The sequence below is a fragment of the Orcinus orca genome, chromosome 1 (genome assembly GCF_937001465.1).
Source record: "Orcinus orca chromosome 1, mOrcOrc1.1, whole genome shotgun sequence".
Lineage (NCBI taxonomy): Eukaryota > Metazoa > Chordata > Mammalia > Artiodactyla > Delphinidae > Orcinus > Orcinus orca.
Genome location: NC_064559.1, coordinates 33,337,456 through 33,356,955, shown reverse-complemented (window position 1 = coordinate 33,356,955; position 19,500 = coordinate 33,337,456). Strand labels below are relative to the sequence as shown.

At 45.7% G+C, this 19,500-nt stretch overlaps 1 protein-coding gene across 6 annotated transcripts in view; it reads right to left on the bottom strand.

The window, feature by feature from the left end:
• ADORA1 (adenosine A1 receptor) overlaps nt 1-14,237 on the bottom strand; it is a 36,835-nt gene extending 22,598 nt beyond the window's left edge. The window contains exons 1-3 of one of the 6 annotated variants that reach the window (XM_049709599.1): nt 14,100-14,235; nt 12,846-12,910; nt 10,816-10,901 (exon numbers count right to left, since the gene is read on the bottom strand). In XM_049709599.1, coding sequence (XP_049565556.1) covers nt 10,816-10,847 — 32 coding nt within the window. In that variant the 5' untranslated portion in view covers nt 10,848-10,901; nt 12,846-12,910; nt 14,100-14,235. The other 5 variants (XM_004282491.3, XM_004282490.3, XM_033410620.2 and 2 more) reach the window with 5 other exon arrangements.
• Nucleotides 14,238-19,500: the final 5,263 nt, after the last annotated feature.

Here is a 19,500-nt window from a genome sequence, read left to right as displayed (position 1 = left end):
TTCTGCGTCTCTCCCCAGCCCTTGCTGGGCCATCTGAGAATGGCAGCCCCAGGAGCCCATAATGTGGGGTAAGGGGTGTTGTATTTACTCTGCAGAGGATCGGCCACCATGGCAGGTGTGTCTGCTGAGCACAGCAAGTCCCCAAACACACTGAATGTCTTCCTCCCCAGAGAGGATTTACGGAGCTGCCAGCCCCCAGCGGAGCCCTTGCTTCGGCTCCCTCAGAGGCCAACCGTCCAGGAAGGGCTGGACAAGGCCTTGGGAAGACAAGCAGAGCTCAGGAGGGACTATTCACACCCTTTCCTCATAGAAACAGGAGCACGGGGACCAACAGGAGCTGAGCTGGGGGTCAGGAGGCCAGAATACTCCCCCCTAACTTGCCAGGTAAGCTTGAGCGAGACCCTTTACTCCTCTCATCTCCTGGGGACGTTTTAATGAAATAACCCTTCACTCTCCAGTACCTGCGTTTGCCCTCTGTGGGTGAATGTAAAATAACCAACTAACTTCTTCTCTACCTGGCTACTCAGTCTGCCCCACTAAGGCTTCCTTCCCCCCACAGACACTGATTCAGCCACCTACTGAGTGCCAGCCAGGCATGTGTTGTTAGGTACTGAAATACAATGAGCGAGGCAGATGGAGAGAACCACACCCTGCTCTCACAGAGTAGCAACTCATCTCGATGAGGACTTGTCCCAGTGGAACTACAGTGGCCACACAGCAAGTGGTATGTGAGAACCAAGTTTGGATTATTTGACGATAGTAATAGTCCCCATTTACTGAGTGCCTACTATGTGCCAGGCTCTTAATGTATCTCATCCCTAAGCCTCATTACAACCTTTAGAGGAAGTATTAAGAAGCCTGTTTTGCAGAAGAGTTTTGCTCAGAAAGGTTAGGTAACTACTCCAAGATGACACAGTTCCAAGTACCTGAACTTTCTGTCTGGGGAGACCACTCTTACCCTTCATTCGACTCACGTACCTCCATAAAGCAGGGGGAGAGAGATGTGTCTCTGAAAAGGTGATCGTTAAAAATATCTGGGGTAAAATAAGTCATGGGAATGTAATATACAGCATAGGGAATATAGTCAATAATAGTGTAATAACTTTGTATGGTGACAGACAATAACTAGACTTATCCTGGTGATTATTTTGTAATGTATAAAAATATGAAATCACTATGTTGTACAACTGAAACTAATATTGTAAGTCAATTATACTTCAATAAAAAAATGAAACAAAAAATCTGGGGTAGAGGGGCTTTTTTTCAACAGACCTTTCCCTCTGGTGCCCCCAAGAGAATCACTGCCTGGGACACTGCATTCTAGCTGCGTGGGTGTGCATCAGAGCTCTTGGTTCCGGGCTAGAAAAAAAGGGCTAAGAAGTAGCTCTTGCTCTGCTGTAGTCTCGGCCCCTGCTCTCCCAGGGGTGGGAAGCAGAGAATTGGAAGCCTGTGGACTCTGAGAGCAGGCTGCATGGTGAGAGCTGCAAGGTCTGACCCTCAGGTCCTGCACCAACCTCACCAACTGCACTGCAAAGCTTTCTCTGCTACACAAGGCAAAAGATAGTTTCTGCACAGAAGAGCTGACAGTGCTCCACCAAGCAGTCTAGAGCGACAGAGACCCTGTCCCCGTGTGCCCTATGCTAGCCTTGGGGCTCCCCCAGCCCTCCTGCTTTGCCCATCAGGGCTAGGCTGGAGCCGATACTTGATAACTGCCTGCTTATTGACTGACCATCTTCTCTGCTGCATTAGCTGAAACTGGGCCACCCAGTGCCCAATATAGCAGCTGTGAGAGGACCCTGCTGAGGAACTGGGGAGGAACGACCACTGTGCAGGGGATTAACACAATCCCCAGTGCCAGGCCACTAGTGGGTTCCAGCGATGAGGGTGGGAAATGAGTCTGTGGAGGCACAGAGCATCCAGGGAGAGTGACCACTTGACTGAGGATGAGTAGAGAATTGGGGGGCCTTAGCTATCACAGAAGCTACTGTGTCTCATTCTGAATAAAGCCTGGCAAGAAGGATGAACCCCCAACTCTGCTGTCTCCTTCTGGAAGCTTTAGGGAGCCCAAAGCCACATGTCCTTATTGCTGTGGTTTCAGCCTAAGAAAGCCAAAAGTCTGCTGAGAAGTGAGGTGGGAACAGTAGATTGGGGCAGCTGGAGGCACCCAGGAAACTTGCTGGATATTTGAAGGACTCCTTCTTTGGTGCTGCATGAGGCAAAAGGGGGCCCATCTGTTGGACCACATGAAGGGACAGAAGCTGGGGAACGAGCAAGAGAGAGACCACTAGTGGACCCGCCATTATATCACTACCACTTGAGTACCTACTAGGATCTGAATCTTCTCCCCATCCCTCCCTTCCCCACCCTTCCCTATCTCCAGAATTGGCACCCCATCCACCCTGTGGCGTCAGCCTTAATCCTGGGGAGTCATACTTGATCCTTCTCCCACTCTGTACATCCAGTCCATCACCAGTTGGTTCTAACTCTAACATGGAATAAAACCTATTTGGTTGTGATATATTATCCTTTTTATGTGTCACTGGATTTGATTTGCTAATATTTGGTTAAGGACTTGACATTTTAAAAATGTAATCTGGATAATGTCATTCCCTGCTTAAAGCACTCAAAGGCTTCAATGTGTACCTAGAATCCTATCCAAACTCTTGACCATGAACCACATGGCCTATAAGGCCCTACCTTAGTCCTTGAGCCCTGTGAGGGCTGGACTGACACAGGGTTTAGAGAAGCCAACAAGGGCCAGGCACAGTCAATTCCAGGATGGCTTCCTTCCTCAAATACTTCTCAAGTTGTAATTGTAGCTACCTCCTTGTTGATCGGTGTCTTGGCTCTCTCCCAGCTAGTCTCTAAATTTCATGAGGGCAGGGACCAGGACCGACTTCTTGGCCATGATAAGATACCTAATGTCTGGCATGGAGTCTGGTGCTTCTGAATTAGTGAAGGAGTGAATTTGCTGCCTCCTCCATGCCTGGGCCTGTGCATCTGAACACTCAAATTTATCACCACGAACTTCAGGTGGGCCCTTAACGCTGCCTCCAACTATACTAGACTTTCTGAGTCTAGCCTTTCTCCTACTTCCTAAAGAATTATTTCACACTTGCTACTCTCTCCATCACCTCCTCCCTCTCAGCTGATGACCTTGCTTCCCACTTCACTAAGAAAACTGAAACACTCCGAAAGGAACGTCACCTACCAGCACCCACATACCCTGCCTTTCTGCCTCTTGGATGATCTCCAGGCTCCTCTAAAGCCAATCCCTCTGTGTTTGCCCTAAGTCCCAGCCCTGCTTGCCTAAACAAGGACATCAATCCAGAAATTCTATCCTTTGCCCTATCATTAGTTTTGCACTCTCTACTAGATGGTCTTAGTCAGTACACAGACATACTAATGTCCCTTCTTCGCAAACAACAAAGCAAAATGCCTTGTTTCCACTTCTCCTGACAGCTCTTGCCCCATGCCTTTACGCTCTGCAACAAAATACCTCAAAAAAGTAATCTACACCAGCTGTTTTCAATTCCATTCCTCTTCTCTCCTGAGCCCTCTCCCACTAGACTTTCTGCTCCTACCACTATTAACATTGCTCTTGCTAAATCCAATGGTAATTCTCAGTCCTCATCTCACTTGACCCATTGGCAGCCCTTGACAGCCAATCTCTTGCTCCTCCTTCATATACTCTCTACTTGGCTTCTAGGACACCATACCTGGGGCTCTGGGTTTCTTCCTATATCTGTAGCTCTCCTTAAGTCCCTTTTGCTGGTGCTTCATCATCTCCCCAAACTCTCAATGCTCAGTCCTTGGTCCTCTCCTCTGCTTTCTTAAACTTTTAAAAAAAAATTTATAAAATTTTGAAAGGTTACTTTCCATTTACAGTTCTTACAAAATATTGGCTATATTCCCCATGTTGTACAATACACCTTTAAGCCTATGTTACACCCACTCCCCCACTCCTATATTGCCCCCAGCCCTCCCACCCCCCGCACTGGTAACCACTGGTTTGTTCTCTATATCTGTGAGTCTGCTTCTTTTTTGTTACATTCACTGGTTTGCTGTGTTTTTAGATCCCACATATAAGTGAGGTCATACAGTGTTGGTCTTTCTCTGACTTATTTCACTCAGCATAACGCCCTCCAAATCCATCTATGTTGCTGCAAATGGCAGAATTTTGTTTTTTTTATGGCTGAGGAGTATTCCATTGTATATATACACCACATCTTCTTTATTCATTCATCTGTTGATGGACACTTAGGTTGTTTCCATATCTTGGCAATTGTAAATAATGCTGCTATGAACATTGGGGCGCATGTATCTTTTCGAATTAGTGTGTTCATTTTCTTCAGATATATACTCAACAGTGGAATTGCAGGATCATATGGTAGTTCTATTTTTAGTTTTTTGAGAAACCTCCACACTGTTTTCCATGGTGGCTACATCAATTTACCTTCCCACCAACAGTGTAGGAGGGTTCCCTTTTCTTCACATCCTTTCTAACATTTGTTATGTGTGTTCTTTCTGTTGACAGCCATTCTGACAGGGTGAATTGATATCTCATTGTGGTTTTGATTTGTATTTCCCTGATGATTATCTTTTTATGTGTCTTTTGGCCATCTGCATTTCCTCTTTGGAAAAATGTCTATTCAGTTATTCTGCCCACTTTCTAATCAGGGTTTTTTTTTTTATGTTGACTTGTGTGAGCTGTTTACATACGTTGGCTCTTAATCTCTTATTGGTCATATCATTTGCAAATATTTTCTTCCATTCAGTAGGTTGTCTTTTTGTTTTGTTGATGGTTTCCTTTGCTATGCAAAAGATTTTAAGTTTAATTAGGTCCCACTGGTTTATTTTTGTTTTCATTTCCATTACTCTAGGAGATGGATCCAAAAAAGTATTGCTGCAATTTATGTCAAAGAGTGTTCTGCCTATGTTTTTCTTCTAGGAGTTTTATAATATCCGGTCTTACATTTACATTTTTAATCCATTTTGACTTTATTTTTGTATATGGTGTTAGAGAATGTTGTAATTTCATTCTTTTACGTGTAGCTGTCCAGTTTTCCCAGCACCACTTATTGAAGAGACTGTCTTTTCTCCATTGTATATTCTTGCCTACTTTGTCATAGATTAATTGACCATAAGTGCATGGGTTTATTTCTGGGCTCTCTATCCTGTTCCATTGATCTATGTGACTGTTTTTGTGCCAGTACCATACTCTTTTGATTACTGTAGCTTTGTAGTGCAGACTGAAGTCAAGGAGTGTGATTCCTCCAGCTCTGTTCTTCTTTCTCAAGATTGTTTTGGCTATTCTGGGTCTTTTGTGTTTCCATACAAATTTTAAAATTATTTGGGGGCTTCCCTGGTGGCACAGTGGTTGAGAGTCCGCCTGCTGATGCAGGGAACACGGGTTCGTGCCCCGGTCCAGGAAGATCCCACATGCCATGGAGCGGCTGGGCCCATGAGCCATGGCCGCTAAGTCTGCGTGTCCGGAGCCTGGCTCCGCAATGGGAGAGGCCACAACAGTGAGAGGCCCGCGTACCGCAAAAAAAAAAAAAAAAAAATTATTTGACCTAGTTCTGTGAAAAGTGCCATCATTATTTTGACAGGGATTGCACTGAATCTGCAGATTGCCTTGGGTAGTATGGTCATTTAAACAATATTGATTCTTCCAATCCAAGAACATGGTATATCCTTCCATCTGCGTGTGTCACCTTCAATTTCTTTCATCAGTGTCTTACAGTTTTCAGAGTACAGATCTTTTGCCTTTTAGGTAGGTTTATCCCCAGGTATTGTATTCTTTTGGATGCAATGGTAAATGGGATTGTTTCCTTAATTTCTCTTTCTGATACTTCACTGTTAGTGTATAGAAATGCAACAGATTTCTGTATATTACTTTTATATCTTGTAACTTTACCAAATTCATTGATGAGCTCTAGTAGTTTTCTGGTGGTGTCTTCAGGATTTTCTATGTATAGTATCATATCATCTTCATCCTCTTCTTTATTTCTACTTTCTCTCCTGGGGATCTCATCCAGCCTCACGTATTTAAACACCATCTACATGCCAATGGCTGTCACATTTACATCCCCAGCCCAGACCTTCCTCCTGAACTCCATCGTATATCCATCCAACTGCCTGCTCAACATTCCACCGAGGCATTTAATAGATACACCAAACTCAACGTGTCTAAATCTGAACTCCTTTTATTGCTCCCAAAACTTGTATCACCTGCAGCCTTTCCCACCTCAGATAATGCACACTCTATATTTCCAGTTGCTTAGAACTAAAAGTTTGGTCATATTTGACTCTTCTTTCTCTCACACCCCATATCCAATCCATAAGAAAAATTTTTTTTCTTCCAAATACATCCAGAATTTAAAAATCGTGCCACATTCATTCAATGGAGTTCTAACAGCAATGAGAAAAAACAAAACAAACCAAAAAAAAACAAGCAAAACCTACTATTTTGCTCAATAGTATGGATGAATCTCAGACATAATTTTAAGTTTCAGAAGCCAGACAGAAAAGAGTATATACTACTCAATTACCTTTATAAAAGTTCAAGAACAGGCAAAATCAATCTATAGGTAGCCTGGGCAGCTGGTAGCCTCCTTGGGGCTTGAGTTAAGAAGGAGGTTGAGGCTGAAGGGGTGATTCATGCAGCTCAAAGAGCCAGGTATCCTCCTTCCTCTCTGTTCTGTGACCATCCTGCCAAATGAGGCCAACCAGGAAGTACCATACTCCAAGCCCTCTACTCTAGGGACTGCTCTCCTCACTAAGACACAAAGAAACAGGATGCCCAGGCCTAAGAGGAATAGAGACTAGGTAATATGGACTAGACTTGGGGCCCAGACAGTCCTGCCCTACCTAGCCCAGAAGGGCAAATGGGCAGAGAAATGCCAGGTGCACCTCTGGGGTTTTGCAATTTTGGTGAAACTGGGCAGGAGGAGCAGGGAGAGTTGGAGGAAAGGGAGTTGGGAAATATTTAACCTTATAAGAAAATCCTTACAGACAGAGGCTGTGCTATCTACTAGGAGGCAAAACCCAAAGTTCTAGGCTTGGCTCTGATCCTACAAACAATGTGAATTGTGGGTATCACTGTAGTGTTATTTGTAAAAATTAAAAATCAGTAACAATCTAGTCAAAATTATAAAAATGAGTCATACAAAATATAAAAGTCATATAAAATATGATAATCATTTATTCAAAAAAACGTATATAGCATGCCTACTCTGTGCCAGGCATGGGGGTTACACAGGTATGTGAGCAGATGTGGTCCTGGCCCTTTTGGTGCTTACCAAGCCCAGAAAAACTACCTGGGCCAGGAGAGATGGGGAAGGAAAAATAGATCCACCTGGAGTAACTAACAGAGGAAATGAAACTGGTCTAGTGGGGGAGGGGGTCAGAGAGGCCTCCCTAAGAAGGGGCTGTTTTAGCTAAGACCTAAAAGATGAATAAAAAGACAATCCAATATTATACCATTATAAAAATCCTTAGAAAATATTCTTTATTGACATGGGGGAAATGCTTATAATGTAACATTAAGTGTATAAAATAGGATATAAAAACCATAGATGCACCCAACTATGCAAAAATAATTATCTAACATCTATCTATCTGTCTATCTATCTATCTATCTATCATCTATCATCTATATATGTTGGAAAATTTTCTGGAACACCAGAAATTTAACAGTAGTGATCTGCAGGTGGCAGAATTACTGGTTATTTTGTCATCTTTATTCTTTTCTATATTTCTCAAATTTTTAACAATAAACATGGATTGATTTTATGCTTGGAAATAAATATCAAACACAACACAGCCTCCAAGGCTCTGCCCCATGACCTCTGGGTAGAGGGGTTCTTCAGAAAGTATCCTGGCCATTCCCTTGCTTCCAAGCAGCACTCCTAAAGGACTCATTCCAATGTCAGCTGGGAGAAGCTTTCACCACTGATACTAATCTGGATTGCCCAGAGCACTCTTTAGCATAATCCACCTGAAGGCTATCCCTAGTTCAAACAAAGAAATTACCTTTTTAATCACAAAGTTGACATCCTTCCATCACTTTCCCCCACTAAGCCCACCACTAATTTGCTGACTTAACCTGTGGAGGCTGAAATTTCTCTGTTCTGTTCCTTGCAGGTAAGCCTTTACATCAAAGGCTGGGGAGCCAGAGTCAGAATTAGGAGGAGAAAAGAGCCTGTGGCTGAGTGACCTTGAACATGCTGGAACTCTAGGCCTCTGTTTCCTCTTGTCCAAATGTGAGGGAGTTGGGCATCAGGGCTTGCTATCACTCCTCTTCTATCTCAGCCACTCTAGGCCAATGACTAATCCATCCGTACAGGAGCTAGAGATGGCCTACCTCTGCTGAAAGCAGGTGGTACCACCAGAGAGCAACTGTTCTGGGACCCTGAGACCTGCTGCGGTGCAAGCACAGGAGGCACTTTAGTTGTCCAGAAAAGCCCAGGCTAGCTGGGGGGTCGGGGGAGAGGGCTAAACTGATGCCTAAAAGCAAACATATGTTAATCTACCAGATCTCTTTCCCAGAGCTCTGGTCCAGCAGTCTGGCCTCCCCCACACTCTGCTGTACTTCAGCAGCCCAGTTGGGAAGGCCTCCAGCTGTGGACAGAGGCAGGGCTGCCAGGGGCTCAACTGCCCACTGGAGTGAAGGTGAGGAGGGAGGGAGAGGCACCAAGCATGGGCTGGAACAGAGTGCAGAGGCCATGGCAAAAATCAGAGGGGAAAAATCACCCCCGCTGACAGCCGTGAGGAAACTGCTCCATAAATCCTATAGCTTCTCGAGGCTGATTCAAAACACATATGGGCTCACCGGTTAAAGGCATCTCTGGTAGACAGACCTGGATTCAAATCCTGTCTTGGCTCCTGATAAGATGTTTGGGAAAATTACTGAACCTTCCTGAGCTTTAGACCTCAGTGTATCTATAGACGTGTCTAGAATGGGGATAACAATAACCTTTACAAGCAAGAAACTATGAGCATTAAATGAGATAAAACTATAAAAATATAGCACTGTGGGCTTCCCTGGTGGTGCAGTGGTTGAGAGTCCACCTGCCAATGCAGGGGACACGGATTCGTGCCCCGATCCGGGAGGATCCCACATGCCGCTGAGCGGCTGGGCCCGTGAGCCATGGCCGCTGAGCCTGCGCATCCGGAGCCTGTGCTCCGCAACGGGAGAGGCCACAGCAGTGAGAGGCCCGTGTACCGCAAGAAAAAAAAAAAAAAAAAATATATATATATAGCACTGTCCCTAGCTCATAAGCACTAGGAGCTAAAAAACACAACACAATCTTCCTAGGATTTCAACACAGTATTGGCAGGAGTCATGGTCAGGAAGAACTATAGAAAGTTAGAACTGAAAGGAACCTCAGAGACCTCGAATCCAGAATCCATTCCCTTCATTTAACAGACGGTGGCAGGGGGTGTGGTGGCAAAGAGGAGGCTCAGGGATTGAATAACCTAACCAAGAAGGTTGCACAGCTAGTTTGTAACAGCAAGGTTCAAACTCAGGTATTTCTGACTCCCAAATACCCATCACCCCTTCACCCCACACCAACCCATCTGGTCACAGACAGACCTTGCTCAGGTCTCCTTCCCACACAGAGGGCTGTGGTGGTCAGGGAGTGGCACTCCTCCCCATAACAAGCCCCCTGGAGTAGGTATCAAGTTGGCACAGAGTGCCCCCAAGAAATCCCAGGGATTCCCTAGAAGTAGGAGCTGAGGGGAATGGGGTATCCATTACCAAGCATGTGGAGGTGGCAGGCAAATAACCTGTAAAATACATGTAAATAACCACAGGTTATTGATGCGTCAACAATTTAAGCTATTTTTTTTTGTAACTGGATCACACTATACCAAGTGAACCTTTTTTCCTCTTGGCTTTCTGCCAAGTGGAAGGAAATAAAATTTGTGGTTGACTGACCAAACCATGCCTTGCTTGGTGAGGGCCCCAGCTGACTCCTGTCACTGAATGCCCCACACATGCCTCACCAATGCTTGAGCAGTATTGCTCCCTGGTTCCCAGGCCACATCTACCTCTGACTGGCTTGTCAGGGCAGGGAGCCAGGCACCTGGGGACCTCCAGCAGAAAGGTGTTCTCCCAGACCCAGCAGCCTGCTGACTCCAGCTGCCCAGAGGGCAGCAGCACATGCTGTTCCTCCTGCAGGGGCACCTGGAGTGACCCGTCACCTCAGCCCAGCCTCCAGGATCCCAGCTTTGGAAGCTAGGCCCAGCAGCCTTTCTCTAACTCAGGAGAAAGACTCCTCTCTCAGGCACTGCTGGAGTGTGGCTCTGAAGGAGCCACCTGAGCTGATAAGGGCAGTTGTGGTCAGGGCCCTGAGGTAGAATGCTGGGAAGATACAGGCCACAGCACGATGGTTAGAGGTTAGGCCCCTGGAAGGCCTGCCTGAGGCACAACCATGTGAGCTCTGAAAACTCATCCAATTCAATCAACATTTACTGAGCGTCTGCTATGCGCCAGACACTATGCTAGGCATTCTGGAGAATTTGTACAAACGAACAAAATGTGGCCACTGTCCAGGTCGCTGCACTTGAGGCATGACAGTCTAGCAAGGGAGAAAAACATGTATAAATATAACTTAACAGTACTTTGACACCTCCCTGGAAATGTGGTATGTCTTGTGTGCCCATGTGTGCGTGCATGTGTATAAGGGCATATGTGTTGTTATGTAAAAGCATCAGTGTGGGGGGGTGAGGGCGCAGGGCTTGCCTATTCAGACCCACTTTGAGCCATATGATAACAATGATAATAAAACTACAAAATAAACGTACCACTTATGGCTTGCATATACTGCCAGGTGCATTATACAGTACCACGTGCTTTATATGTAGGAGTTTATTATATTCTTCCAATCACCCTAGGAAGAAGGTACTATCATTAATGTCTCCTTTTATTGACATGGAAGTTAAAATTGAAGGTTAATAAGTGACTTTCTCAAGGTCATACAGCTAGGAATTCACAGCAAGGATTTGAACCCAGGCCTGCATTCTTAGCCTCTATGCATACCTCTGCCTTGGCCCTCCAACGATAGCTCCTAAAGACCCCCAGTTCTTCAAGGCTAGAGCAAGGAGCAACAGAAGCTGTCTTCCGGAAGAATGAGCCTGCAATTCTGCCAGCACAGCCATCCCCATCCCCACAGGACAAGGAGGGCACATTCTGTGGGCCCGTGACCTCTGTTACATCACGACCAGGCCTTTGGTTTGCCTTGGCACCCACTCAGTAGACCAGATTTCTTAAGCAGCCTTCCTATATTCACGTATCTGCATGACTTTCCTAATGTGGCAACACTTCGTTATAATCACCAGGCTTAGAGGCCCAGCCCACGCTAATGGGTTGAAATCAGGTTCATTGGTATATAGCTCAGCCACAACCTGGGGCTAATGGCAGCATGAAGGCCCCTCAGCGGCTGAGCTTACAGGGTTTCTGGGCTGCCTTCCCTGTCTCCCCTTCTCTCCTGAGCAGCAGTCTTCACCTCACCTTCCCTGGGAAACTTGGAGGTTGTGAAGGAGGTAAACAGGGCAGGAACACTGCCATCAGGGGGCTGGGACACTGGGGGAATCAGGAAGGAAGGGGAGTAGTGGAATCAAGGCTCTGCTCCCAATCAGCTTCAGGAGGTTCTCTGGATCTGTTTCCCCTTTACCAGCTCCTACTTCACCTCCCTTATAGGATCACGATGAAAAGAGGAAAACCATGGTGCATTATAAAATCTTTGAAAACTTATATGTGTACAAATGTAATGCAAACAGGAGAAACATGGGTGCCTAGGCCTGCCTGGGCAAGTTGTCAGGTGAAGCCAGAGGCTCCATGTCCCAGGTATGGAAGCTACTGCAGGGACAGCAGGTGCTGAAGACGTCTAGAACTCCGTAGTAGAAAGGGAATCTGCTGGTGAGAAGATTTAACGAGGGGGCAAGCACGCCTCACAAGAATGTCCCAGTGAGGCCAGCACTGGCAGTGTGCCCAGGCATTTGCTGGCACTTGGTGGCCCAGGCACTGCCTGGTGACAAGATTATGGCCTGGCAGGCCAAGGGAAAGAGCCCCAATGTGGACTGGACACTTGCATGACAGGACTGCCACTATTAGGTCACCCACCCTGGTGCTGCCTGGACATAGCATAAGCACCTCTGCTGTGACCGGAAAGACAACATGGTTTTGCAACACAACAGGAACATTAAGAGCCTGCCTCCTCCTGCCTGCAACAGAGATCCCATAAGTGGGAGTTGGGCAGAGGTAGTCAGACTGTCTGGGTTCAACAGGATAGCCCTGGGGCAGGGAGCTGGCTAGCACAAGCGTATCTGCAGAACAAGAAAGAGTATCCTCAGGAAGCTTTCCCAGTTCTGGTTAGAGAAGCAGCACTCCTGTCCGTGGTGTGCCACCCTAAGCCCACCCTAGCAATCTGCTCTGCCCCTTCCACTTCCCTCGAACTGGTGGAGATCAGCTCATTCCCAACCAGGGCTCACTGTCTACCCCGCACCCCCCGCCCCCGCCCCACCCCAGGCCAGGCTGAACAGGCAGCCTCAGGTTCCCTGGCCGGGTCAGGAGAACAGCAGAGCTTCAGCTCTGGGGTCCTGAGCACTGCCAGGTTCACATTCCTCCAGCCAGCCAGCCCCCTCCTGCTTCAACCTGAGTTCAGCCTGATACTGCAGGGCAGAGGAGAGGAAGGCAGAGTGAGGGCTGGGGCACAACGGCCCAGAGAATATCCAGCTTACTTGGGGTCTTATGCTCTACCTTTTATCCTCTCTAGATGGCCCTCAAGCCACCCAGCATGGGGCACAGCAGGTACCCTCAGCTGCTCTGGACTCACCTGAGCGGGATCTTGACACGGAGGTAGCGGTCGACAGCGATTGCCAGCAGGGCCAAGATGGAGCTCTGAGTGAGGATGAGGACAGGGCAGGCGACCATGAGGCAGGTGTGGAAGTAGGTCTGTGGCCCAATGTTGATGAGGATGGCAAGTGGGATGACCAGAGCGCCCACTGCCACATCAGCCACTGCCAGTGACACGATGAAGCAGAAGGTGGCATCCCGCAGTGCCTGGTTCACCTTCACTGCCCAGATCACCAGCACGTTCCCAGGCACGGAGACCAGGGCGATGAGCACCTCGATGCCAATATATGCGGCCTGGAAGGCCGAGATGGAGGGCGGCATGGTGGGCACAGGCTGGGCACATCAGCAGACAGGCACCAAGGGGCAGGAGGCAAGCACCTGTGGTCACGGAAGCCTGGGGTGGGAAGGCCTGCCTGGGAAGGGGAGGGGAACCCAGGCAGCTCTGGAAGTCCAGCTGCCCTTTGGAGATGTGCCCCACTTGGCACATCTAGTGCCTGCCCAAGCTGGTGGGGTACCCTAACCCTTTCTCTGCCGGATCTTTGTCCCCTCCCCTTATCAGTCCCAGCTGATCCATTCGACAACATAAAAGAGCAGCACTCCTCCACCGGCTATTTTATCAGGTGTGAGGCAGTTCCCAGCACACACTCACCCCACAGGGGTCCCCAGTGCCTGGCTCTGCCTACCCGTGCCCACAGAACAGGATGCAGGGAGCTCACCATCCTGTCTGCTGGTGGCCAGGGAGTCCCAGAGGCTGTGCCCAAAGTTCCGGACACCTGGTGCCCCTCAGGGCTTGAGGCCGCGCCAGGCAGGGCTGGGCTCTCAGCACCGCGCGTAGCAGTTCACGGTCCTCCAGGCTCCCGCCGCAGAGCTCCTAGCCGGGCCTTTCAGGCAATCACATGGTGCGGCAGAGGCTCAGCCCGGACGCTTTTAAAGAGGTAGCGCCCCTATTTCGCACCTGGGACTGGTCTGGCAGACGTGGGTCTGGAGGACTGAGCCCAGCAACAAGCCAGGGTGCGCGGTCCCCTCTCCCCAGCTTGCAGTGCACACATGCCCTGCGCCCACCCACCAGAGGCACTGCTGGCTCCTGCTTCCTAGAAGTCCCCGGTCCCGGTCTGGCTCTGCCAGGGACCCTCGCACACACCCTGCCCCAAGGGGGCATTCTAGTCGCCTCTTTCAACCCTTTCCTGCATCCCCACTGGGGATGACCCGGAGGCGAACTGAGGTACAGACTTACCCAAGGTGACCAAAGCTGGCAGAGCTCCTAGCCACCTGAACGGTTCCGTCCAAGCGCCCTCCCAGCTCCACGCCTTGGGCAGCCTCTTGCTCCAGGGATGCCTGAAGAATCCAGGGCCAGCCTGTCAGGTCCAGAGGGATGGCAGCTATCTGGGACTCCACTCGGGCACCCGGCGCCTCCGTCGCCCACGGCGCCAGAGCTGAGTGGCAGTCGGGCTCCGCACAACCGGAGGGGGTGGGGGCGGCGGCGGCACCGCGGGGCCCCTCCCTCCTGGCCCTCTGTCTCCTCCCCCATACCCTCCTCTAAACAAAGGCAGTGATTCTGGGCGAGAAAAGCTGGGAAATGTGAGCTTGTCGTAGGGTTTGATGTGTGAATCCTGTCTCAAGAGTGGACAGCGGAGCAGCCTCCCTGTGTTCACTCTCCCTCTCTTCTCACATGTGGGGTGTCAGCGATCCCTCCACCCGTCACAGCAAGGCATCTCACCTGCAAGACTCCAGGATGCCCCCCTTCTCCATTTCCCCCAACAGTCAGTTGGAAGTCCTGGCACACTCCCGGACCCCTCAGTCCTGAAACCCTGCTTTCCCATGAAATCAGGCCCTGCATAGTCCAGCACGCATTGCTTTGCAGGCTCTATCCTGAGTAATTATGTTCCTTTCTCCTCTATCTAGTAATTTCCTTTTTACAGAAGAGGGCACTGAGGCTCAGAGAAGTTACCTAACTTCACAAGGTCATCTACATCAGTGTCACCTCCTCGTGTGCCCCTTTTCTTTCCTCCTTCTCCCTCTTCATAGCACAGTACCTAAGCCATAGGTATCCAGTCCAATATCCACATGTTATTGATGAAAAAGCAGACCCAGGGATGGAAGGGACTTTCATAAGTTCCCACAGCAAATCCTAACAGAACTAGAGTAAGAAACCGTGCTCCTGACTCCCAGCACAGGGCTCTCCACCACTGTGCGCCATCCTGATCCCACTCTTGGCTGTCTCCTGCCACAGTTTCAGTTTAGGTGGGCCACTGGTATTGCCTAAGGACCACCCCACGGCAGATGCTCACTCAGACCAGGTGCCTTACAAAGATCCCGACTTGAGAAATCCTTGTTCATGGATATTGGGAAAGAGCTCTATGAGGGTGAAGAGAGTCAGGCTGGGAGACCCCAATGCCACCTGGCCACACCCCAGTCACTGAGGTCACTGCATTCTTGTTGGGTTTCAGGATGTCAAGAGAGGAGTTCTGCTGAGAGGAGGGTGCCAACTAAAACTGCCACTTGTCATCTGCCTGTACAAGGGTTAGGTCACTAGCCACTGCAGTCACTGATCTTCAGCACAGGAGCTCAGGGCAGAGATCAGGAATGAGGCAATCTAATGAGTTTTAGATTGTAATACTTGAATCATGACTAAGTGTTAAAATGAGATCTCTGGTTGTATCTGTCTATATGTCTATGTTGGCATATGTGTCTTTACCTTTGATGGTATTAGCTCTACTTAATTGGCTTAGAGTAAATTAAGTGCTTATATAAATTTCTCAGAAAGGAAACTTGCCAGAATGAATTTTGTGTTCATGTGAACTGGGAAATATTCAGTATTAAAATAATACCTGGTATTAAAGTTAAAGTTTGTAGATTTAATTAATATAGATATGTCTTTAGAGTCATCAACATTAAGTGTAATATTTTTATTGTATCAATATCTAGATTTCATAGACGTCAAATAAGATCTTATTACATCCGTTGCAAACTTGTCAGCAAGAAAAATAAATTGGTATGATGAAATTTTTATCAGTACTTTTATAAGTAAATTAAGTGTAAGTGAGATAAGAGCTTTTGGGTGAACTCTTTAGGAGTAATTATATTTTAAGAATGTCTACTTAAAAATAATCTCTCCAGGGCTTCCCTGGTGGTGCAGTGGTTGAGAGTCCGCCTGCCGATGCAGGGGATGTGGGTTCGTGCCCCGGTCCAGGAAGATCCCACATGCTGCAGAGCAGCTGGGCCCGTGAGCCATGGCCGCTGAGCCTGCGTGTCCAGAGCCTGTGCTCCGCAACGGGAGAGGCCACAGCAGTGAGATGCCCGTGTACCGCCAAAAAAAAAAACTCTCCAGATATTTGGTAACTTAAAAGTTTAGAGTTGTGCTAAGTTAAGTTAAATGATAGAAGTTTATTGAATAGCTAAGTCATTCCCAAATAAAATAGGATGCTGAAACATTAATTACTGAACATTGGCTTCCTTTTACAGAGAAACTAAAGGTATTGAGGATTATTAATAAACGTATTTGGTGCCACACTGAGACATTTTCTATTAAAAAGCACATTTGTTTTTAGAAGTTATTATTGGTATTTATGTTTTTCAATCTACAGAATGCTAATGTAGAAGACAGTTCCCAATTGCTTACTTTTTCATTCTCACTAGAAATTAAGGTGTTTAAGAGTTGAGGATTCTAATTTAAATATGTCATTAAAGCTACTTGAAATAATAAAGGAAACATTTCAGTATGTAGCAAGAAAGTAGGGTGTGTATTTTCATTAAAGGAAGGTATGAGGAATGGAATTGCATTTCACTAAGGGAAAAGTAATTCTGTCTTAGAGCTGGTTGTTTCTAGATGGGGAAAATAAGGGACAAACTAATATGGGTACAGACAGTGATGGAAGGTTTGTGGGAAAGGAACCTTGAGAAGAGTTTTGTGCATGGTCAGGATTGGCTAAATTTAGAATAACTTTAATTGAGTAAATAAATTTTAAAAGTAAGTTGGTACAAAACTTGAATTTGGTTTTTCTCTCTGTAAAGAGTACAAAGTTTTCTTAAAATGTCGATCTACATTTGATAACAGATTTTAAGTTTCTTTACCTTTTCAGTGATTTGTTCTGTAGTTGTCTTTGAAATCTTTTATTGTCACTTTGGTTAAGTGAATAAGTATTATTTCACAATGACCTATGATCCTATTTGACCAAGTGTTTTAAAACCTTTTTGTTATTTTTTGACAAACTTCCCAAATCAAATTCTAATGAAGTTTCTTTGACCTCTAGCTAACTTTGGGATGCTTTAAGGGGCCCTAAAACATCCCAAAGAAAGATATTAAACTAATTAGGTTTGTTTGGTATGTTAATTACATGGGAAGCATTGTCAAATGGGTAATAAATCTTCTTAGGTTATATTGTATGGGTAAATGTTTTTAATCTAGATATTCTAGAAATTATATGGAATTTCTAAAACTATGGTATGTCCTGGTAAAATGTTATCAGTCATAATTCTAGTTATTATCTTAAAATGTTGTATGTCACAGCAGTAACCAAGTTTCTTTGTCAATGACATCATATCAGGTGTTTGTGCCTTCTTAAGTCTTTGTCATTCATAGACAGTTATTGTTTTACACTTACGCCTGCAAAAATGCTTCCTCTTCAAGAAGACTCATAGTAAGAACTTTCTGACAAGTTACAGCAAAGTCAAATGTTAAAAAAGCCTGTATGACCAATTATATGAGTCATTAGACCAAGTTTATTGAAACCAGACTTATTTTGCAAACAAATTAGTCAACTTGGCTGTATTTGGTAGAAATGAAGGTAATTTTAGAGAGAAAAAGATTATATTTCAGTGGATTTTAAATTCTAAATTTGTTAATTGAGGTCTGTATTCACTGCCTAAGACTGACTTCACACATAGCTCTTTGCTGTTATGTTATATTATTGTAAAGTTTAATTGAATTATTAAAAAACACTCTAAGTTTGTTTCTGAAGCTTATCTCAGTAATCTATCTTTGGATGAAGATCAGATGCCCCATGACCTGAAACCAGGGGAGTATACATACTGGAAAAGACATAATTTAAAAGACTATCTCCAACCTAGATGGAAGGACCTTTATCAAGTACTCTTAAGTAGCTTGTGCACAGCAAAACTGAAGAGAATTGACTCTTGGATTAGTATATCCTCTTAGAAAGGGCTCCTGCACTGAACCAGCCTATAGAGAGGACTTCAGACCTTAAAATCACCTTAAGACAATGCTCAAGCAGAGAAGAAACTACCAGACTAGGATAAGAGGAAGACAACATCTGAAGTAGAGAGCTGATCCAAGATGCTGGACCAGGCCTCTATACCAATTACTTTGATAATTGCTCACACCTTTGCTTATGAACCAACTATATATCACAATCTTATGCAGAGTTAAAGTTCATCCAATTGTTAGGTTTATGGTCAATTACCTATATCCAGTATTTCTGGGTTACATTGGTGGATTTCTCCACTCCAAGGCTCTAATTGGAAGGACCTTAGAGAATTATTCTAGAAGAAAGAAATTATAGCTCTGTTCAGGTCATTACTGATCTGGTGTTACTAGGTGGGATCCTCTCACCTGGCCACTTAATAATACCTACTCTGACTCTGACCATAAATATGAATTTTCTTCTAAAATTACTCAAGCTCAGTCAGAGCAACAATTAAAATTTCAGCCAAGGAATATAAACTCCCTCAGTTGTGGGATGGATTTATATGGCTAACACCAGGCTATAATCGTTTAAGTTTAAGGTCCCCCTTAAGTTGGGAACCATATTAAGGATAACCAGCATAATAACACTAGGAAACTGGGTTGGGTGCCTTATGAATACAACCAATATATAATTTCCCTTAAAGATAAGGATAGGTACAGAATTGACTGAGATGACTGGGGATATACTGGGGCGCACCTAATGGAAGTTCTTGGCATTTGTATTTTGCCTGATTTACAAAATTGTTGTTCTTGCATTACCAAATGTATGACTGAGCCTCTGATAAAATGATGACTAGGCAACTTGAAGCAGTTGACCAATCACATAGTTCTATATGAATGATTGTAATAGTGTAACTCTAAATATGGAAAAAACAACAATAATGAATCATTTCCTGGACTGTAACAGACTAGTAAGACAGGCAGTCCAGAGATGTTTGGCTACCATTAACAAGGTCTAGTCCAGTAATAGCACATTGAAAGCAGCAGGATAAAAAATTAATGCACAGAAATCTCTTGCATTCCTATACACTAATGATGAAAAATCTGAAAGAGAAATTAAGGAAACACTCCCATTTAACATTGCAACAAAAAGAAAAAAGTACCTAGGAATAAACCTACCTAAGGAGACAAAAGACCTGTATGCAGAAAACTATAAAACACTGATGAAAGAAATTAAAGATGATATAAACAGATGAGGACATATACCATGTTCTTGGATTGGAAGAATCAACATTGTGAAAATGACTCTACTATCCAAAGCAATCTACAGATTCAATGCAATCCCTATCAAACTACCACTGGCATTTCTCACAGAACTAGAACAAAAAATTTCACAATTTGTATGGAAACACAAAAGATCCCAAACAGCCAAAGCAATCTTGAGAATGAAAAATGGAGCTGGAGGAATCAGGCTCCCTGACAGACTTCAGAC